Source organism: Etheostoma spectabile, chromosome 23 (assembly GCF_008692095.1).
Source record: "Etheostoma spectabile isolate EspeVRDwgs_2016 chromosome 23, UIUC_Espe_1.0, whole genome shotgun sequence".
NCBI lineage: Eukaryota > Metazoa > Chordata > Actinopteri > Perciformes > Percidae > Etheostoma > Etheostoma spectabile.
This window is the reverse complement of record NC_045755.1, coordinates 6619470-6625691: the sequence shown is the minus strand read 5'-3', so window position 1 is coordinate 6625691 and position 6222 is coordinate 6619470. Positions and strand designations below refer to the sequence as shown.

The following is a 6222-nucleotide window of genomic DNA, read 5'->3' as shown; positions in this document are numbered from 1 at the left end:
TCCAGCCGGGGACAGGTCGCTAAAATCGGGGACGTCTGGTCACCCTATTTTAGAGGGACAAAACCTCACCAAGCTAACATGCTCAACAATTAGCAAGCTTGTTAGCTCGGTCTCTGTTGAGACATTAAGTTTCCATATTAAATTTGAAATCATACTTACTTACATGCTATTCTACATACATACATACTACTAACTCATAACTGTCTGTAAAACATTCTTCTTTTGTGAAGCTGTCAACTCTTACAGAAGATATTTAAATAAGAGAAGAAAGTGCTACAAAGCTAACACGCTACAATAGCTAACTCTCCGGCTCAGGTCAGCACAGTCAAGACACCTTGCTAGTGGGCAATGACATGACTTTTTGGGCCAGGATTCACCAACATTAAACTTTAACCAAAACTATTTTGTGCATTTACTTTGTCCATAAGCAAATCCACTGGTTGCTATGATTTCATAGAAACAAAATGATTTTGTTGTTTTTAATGTCCCAAGGCCAGAAGTATTTATTCGTTTTTTGTAATGTGATCTCTTTTTTGACCTTATTTATTAATTCGGGGAATTTCCACTAAAAGAAAGGTTCTCCTTTGCAGGAACGCCCTGATCACATTCTCACAGTTACACACATTCACACGTAGAAGCTGCCCAGTACAACCAGTCTGATCTGCTGAGCAGTTGGGTTTAGATAAATCGGAGTACCCCACCCAGATTTATCTTGTTGGTCCAAGGATTTAACCGACAACCTCCCAGTCATAAGCTTGCTTCTTTAACCACCACTGCCTGTTTGCATAAAATTCTAGATTATCTACAGTCTTTTTAGAAGGTAATCTATGGTCTTTACATGACAACACAGCTACAGTAAACATGCCAGCAGAACAAAATACATGTATATCCTGCACACATGTTGAAGAATCTAACCCCAGAACGACGCATGACAAATTCAAGCCCCCAGATTTCTTTGGCAGAGAGCACCAGCTGGATCAATTTCAATCGGCGGCTCACCAAAATGATGTGGCTGCCACCGGACTAGCATGATGGGGCTAAAAATAACCTTGGCTGACCCCAAGGCTCTGATCTGGTCACGTACCCTCTAGTGTGTCTGGTTTAATGTGTCCCCAATGAAAACCATCAAATTACAGATGCGAACGCAGCCGGACCCCTCATCAAAACTATTTCAGCTCGCTGACACAGTTTACTAAGGCAGTAATTAGAGCAAAGGAAAATGGGAGGCATCCCAGGCACGTGGAGAGACAAGGGCAAAAAATGAAGAAAAAGAAGAGAGAACGAGCAGGGTGGACAGTGACAGCTCATCAGTGGGCCACAAGCCATTTTATTTTTTTTGCTCACTACCTTCAGCATTTACTCTACATCCACGGATCAAAGGATTGGGGAACAAAAATAAAAAAAAACTGACAGTGATTTCCCATGAGAGCTGCAAACAAGTGCATAGCATGCGTTCATGTGAAGCCACGGCAAAACAGCTGTGTGCTTCTGCTGGTTGGTTAACTGCCTGAACGCCTCACTCGCAACTCAACTGGCTCGCACCACCAAGAGAAGAAAATTATTACAATCGGTAATAATTCAGAACTTGACTGGTCCTCGCCTTGGGCAAAGTCTTGTAGAACCTGGATTTGCGTGTTGTACACTTAAATACTTTGGATGACAGGATTGTGCAATCCATACTGTGTTAAATGCATTATTTAGAGTGTGTGGGTACGGTGCATTGTCAGGAAAGGTTGCCTATGCCATGCAGGGGGCTTGTCTGTGAAGAAGGAGTGCTGATGATTCTTTTTATCCATGATGGTGTCTTTTTCATATCCAGGATCGTGTGATGGCTGGAACCTGTCCCAGCATGCATTGGGTGAACGGCGGTAAACACCCTGGACAGGACAACAAATCTATCACGGGGCTGACACTCGATATCATTCCAGCCGCTACCACTCCACCTTCATTAGCACACTTTCATGACTTGCTAAACATACTGTGGGCTATCCTGCATTATTATTTTGGTTCATCTGTTTACAGGTGGAGAATAGAGTACATATTCTTTTTCATATACCTTTCTCTGCGGTACAGAGGGCCCCTCCTCAGCTGACACTCTATACAGAAGTGCAAATGAGTAGAGAGACTGGTTGTGGTTAGCAGTCATAGAAATAAAAACAAATTCAAGCTGATAACTGTAAGCAATTTATTATTTTCCAATTCATACACTCATGATCACAGAATGATCATGCAGGAGAGGTGGAAGGTTTTTCTGCAGGGAACACGCTGTTGCTAACACTGTTGCAGGGTTGAACACAAAATGCAATAAACCATTGAACCCTTTGTAATTTATGTAAATGTTTTATAAGATTAAAGTAAATCAACCCTTGAGGTTTTTCATTTGCCCCTGCGGAATCTGCATGTACATAGCAGTATACCCCTCAAAATGCACATACTACCTTTCTGGGAACACAAAGCTTTGCAATATGCAATGTGCCCATACAGTGTTATGATGGAAAATAGCAAAAGACATGCACAAATGTGTTGATAGCATGTATTTTCTCAACTAGTATGAGTGACAAAGTAATAGAAACATGAGGCAGTGTGAATTAGCATGCGGTGAATACAGAGCATCACTGCTGGTTAGCCCACAGGCTGTTACACTGCTCTCATCTGCAGCCTGTGTGTGTGTGCACATTTACATAACTTTGCCGGCCTATAGCAAGATAAGGTTCCCTGGAACTCTCTGATGCTACACACACACACACACACACACACACACACACACACACACACACACACTCACATAGGTTATCAGAGGTAGCAGAAGATAAAAAGTGTAGAGTTTACAGAGAGCCAAGGTCATGTCAAATGTTTAACAATAAAACTGGAATATATACCTCCTGAAATGGGACAGCTGGCTTCACAAACTTTTGCCATCTGATTGTGTTTCCATGTGCTATACTTTGTTTTCATACTCATGGCAGTGCATGACATAGAGTATTAATGTATCTTCATTTATATAGTGCCAATTGCATTTTCCTCCTTGGAAAGTAATTAATGTTTGATGCACATGCAACAACATGCTCTTCTGGAAGCCTTGTTAAGTTATTGTTATTGTTGTTGTTGGTCTTATTTAGCTAATTTTGTATGTGTTTAGACAGCTCTGGGGCTGTTTTAATGTGCCATACAGGCGGTTACTGTGAGCTATATTTATAATATGTGTGTAAATGTTCTTAGTTTAGAAACTATTACATTTCTTTTTAAGTCAGATTTCGGTATAGTTAGTGTTTTTGTCATTTGGTTTATCTTGAACTCATTGTTATTGCTGCCCTCTCTTGGCTAGGATGCTTGTAAAAAAACAATAACTCAGTCAGACTTGGTCAAAATATATAATTAACAGTCATATATGTTGTATGCATGAACTCAAATTTTATTATCTTTAAATACTTGCTCAATTCTATGACACAACAGTCAAACGTCATTCCACGTCTTAGGAGTGTAAATATGTAAGGCAAACAAAAGGTAAACAAATACCATAAGTGAGTTTGGTACTCAATGTATAACTGAGGAACAACTTGAAAGATGTAATCAGTAGTTTGTGGTAAATTAATTACACTACAAACTGAATTTACCCTCCAAACATGAATTATCTTGTCTGTCTCTCACTGCAGAGCTGCGGAAGAAAGGGGAGGAGAAATAGAATTGCCGCCACGTGCGCTCAAATGCCTGCTTTATTATAATAACTGTTTCTGGATTGGTCCATTTACGAAACGCGGTATTTATATACGAGATCTAATTGGTCGAAGCCTCCTAGTCCATAATGAACACAGCGCAAAAGGTTCCAGACAAGGGATTCTTGGGCGTCTCGTACTATGATAAAGTAGTGCGCGGTGAAAATGATTACTTTGATGATTTATTTGAAAGAAAAGTACGATAATATTACAATATGTAACCACTGGTTTCATGTGAATGTGTATATAGTGAAAAGGGGCGAATTTGCGGTGGAATAAAGCAAACGTGTCGACTTGTATTGGTGGCGGAGGGATATCACTATCCCACTGCGCGTCAAAATATTGGCTCGGGAAGACCGCGCCAAAGCTCAGACAGCGGCCACTCTTCAGGACAATAACACGCTGCGGAGGCCCTTTAAACACATTCTGTTCTCGCTACGGCTACAATACAGACCGAAGTGTCTTTGAGCTTTGTTACTTAAGAGGACTGTTTTCGGTTTTTGTGCTTGAGTCGAGACACCGAAGGCAAATTTAATGCCGGTTTTCGGGAAGCTGTATACCACTTCACGGTCGTGAGACGACTTTGACGGGTGCGGTGCGGCGGAGTTGGCGCACTGCTGGATTGGATATATTATTCGCTTGAAGCCAAGACGGTACAACCCACCATACTGCTCTCGAATTCACTCCTTTGCTGGTTCTTCTGACTCTTAACGGGTGAATCGGGATCGTCTTCGCCGGCTTTTCAGCGGGAATATGTTGTTGTCAAAGTTTGGTTCATTTTCGCACATTTGTAATCCTTCAAGTATGGACCATCTACCAGTGAAAATACAGCTCCAGTCGGGTAGGTTGCCGTTACTGAACGTTACATTTTCACCACATTTACAGTGGGTTTGATATATAACTGATGTAACTGATGAGTTGTGTGAGAAACGTACGTTAGCTATATTTACTCCGCTCGGTTCATTCAGTAAACTAGCTAATCTTGCAGCTGAGCTAGTGCAGCCAGTAAACGATAACAACAAACTGGTACTAAACGGTGGTTGGTTGTGAAAACGTGTATCTCACTCTAACATTCTTCACTTTTTCTTGCAGTTAAAGTGGAAAAGGAGCCCTTCGAAAAGGTTTACCAAGTGGGATCCGTGCTGGGCAGCGGAGGATTTGGAACAGTGTACGCCGGCAGCCGGATCTCTGATGGCGCACCGGTAAGAATCTGCACAGGGATCGGGGTCTGTGTTGTGATCTTGCATGTGCCGCCATGAAAGCCGGGCATCCTTGTCCGCTACCACGGAATATAATGTAGTTTCACAGTATTGAAAGCATTTGCTCACGATTTTTTTTTTGTCTTTATTGTGTTATTTCAGGTGGCTGTGAAACATGTTGCAAAGGAGAGGGTGACAGAGTGGGGAACAATTGTAAGTAGTCATCCCCAATCTGTTTTGTTTTGGTACCCCCCCCCCTCCCCCCGCCTGCTGCTGGGTGGAGGAGTTGTGATGTTAAAGGCAAAAATTGCTGTGCATTATTTCAACGTTTCTTTTTTTTTTATTTTTTTTTTTAATAAATTGATCTTTTATGTGTTACAGAACGGGGCTATGGTGCCTTTGGAGATCCTGCTGCTAAAGAAGGTCAGCTCGTCGTTTCGCGGAGTTATCAAATTGCTGGACTATTACGAGCGGCCGGACGGTTGGCTGATCGTTATGGAGAGGCCGGAGCTCGTCAAGGACCTTTTCGACTATATCACCGAGAAGGGCGCCCTGGACGAGGACACGGCGCAGGGTTTTTTCCGCCAGGTTTTGGAGGCGGTCAGACACTGCTACAGCTGCGGAGTAGTACACAGAGACATCAAAGATGAAAACCTGCTGGTGGATCTACGCACCGGGGAGCTCAAGCTTATTGACTTTGGCTCAGGGGCGATTCTCAAGGACACCGTATACACCGATTTCGATGGTAAGCACCCCCCTCCTTGCGATATCATAAAATGTTACAATGCTCGATGTGTGTTTTTTTGTTGTCATGAAGCCATATCCGTGTGGGCAGGGTTGTATTTGCCCTTGATGCTCCGCTGTGCTATATTCAGATACGGAGGCGTTCAGGAGGCTGTGACGCAGTGCTCTGTTTTTGGTCGAGGGTTTTCCTTGCCTAGGGTCTCGCGGCTTGTCGATATCGCGGCAGTAAATTGATGCTGCCATATGATAAGTGTCCAGTGTTTTAATCGGGCTGGATGACGCGCATGTTATGGATTCATAGAGATGACTCACAGTTTAGTAATCTTATTAGCGGCTGTTATTTTTATTTTTTTTAAATGCCTGATTCATCCTTGTCTTGTGAGATAGAGTGCACTGTTGAGTGTCTGGTTGTTGTTGTGTGGGTAAAGCTTGAGTAACAGTTGCAGTTTGTGGGTATTAGGTCAGTGCCACGTAACATCTGTTTGTTGTGAAACCCGAGTCGGCGGTTCACGTGATTGCCTTTTTTTTGGTATCCGAGGGAGAGGGAGAGGGAGAGGGGGGGGGGG

General features: G+C 42.8%; 1 protein-coding gene across 1 annotated transcript in view; it reads left to right on the top strand.

Moving 5' to 3' along the window:
- Positions 1-4071: 4071 nt before the first annotated feature.
- Positions 4072-6222, top strand: part of LOC116673050 (serine/threonine-protein kinase pim-3) — a gene marked incomplete at its 3' end in the record, with an annotated part of 3881 nt that continues 1730 nt past the window's right edge. Inside the window, 4 exon segments of the mRNA XM_032505154.1 lie at positions 4072-4554; positions 4806-4915; positions 5075-5125; positions 5294-5657. Coding sequence (XP_032361045.1) covers positions 4467-4554; positions 4806-4915; positions 5075-5125; positions 5294-5657 — 613 coding nt within the window. The 5' untranslated portion in view covers positions 4072-4466.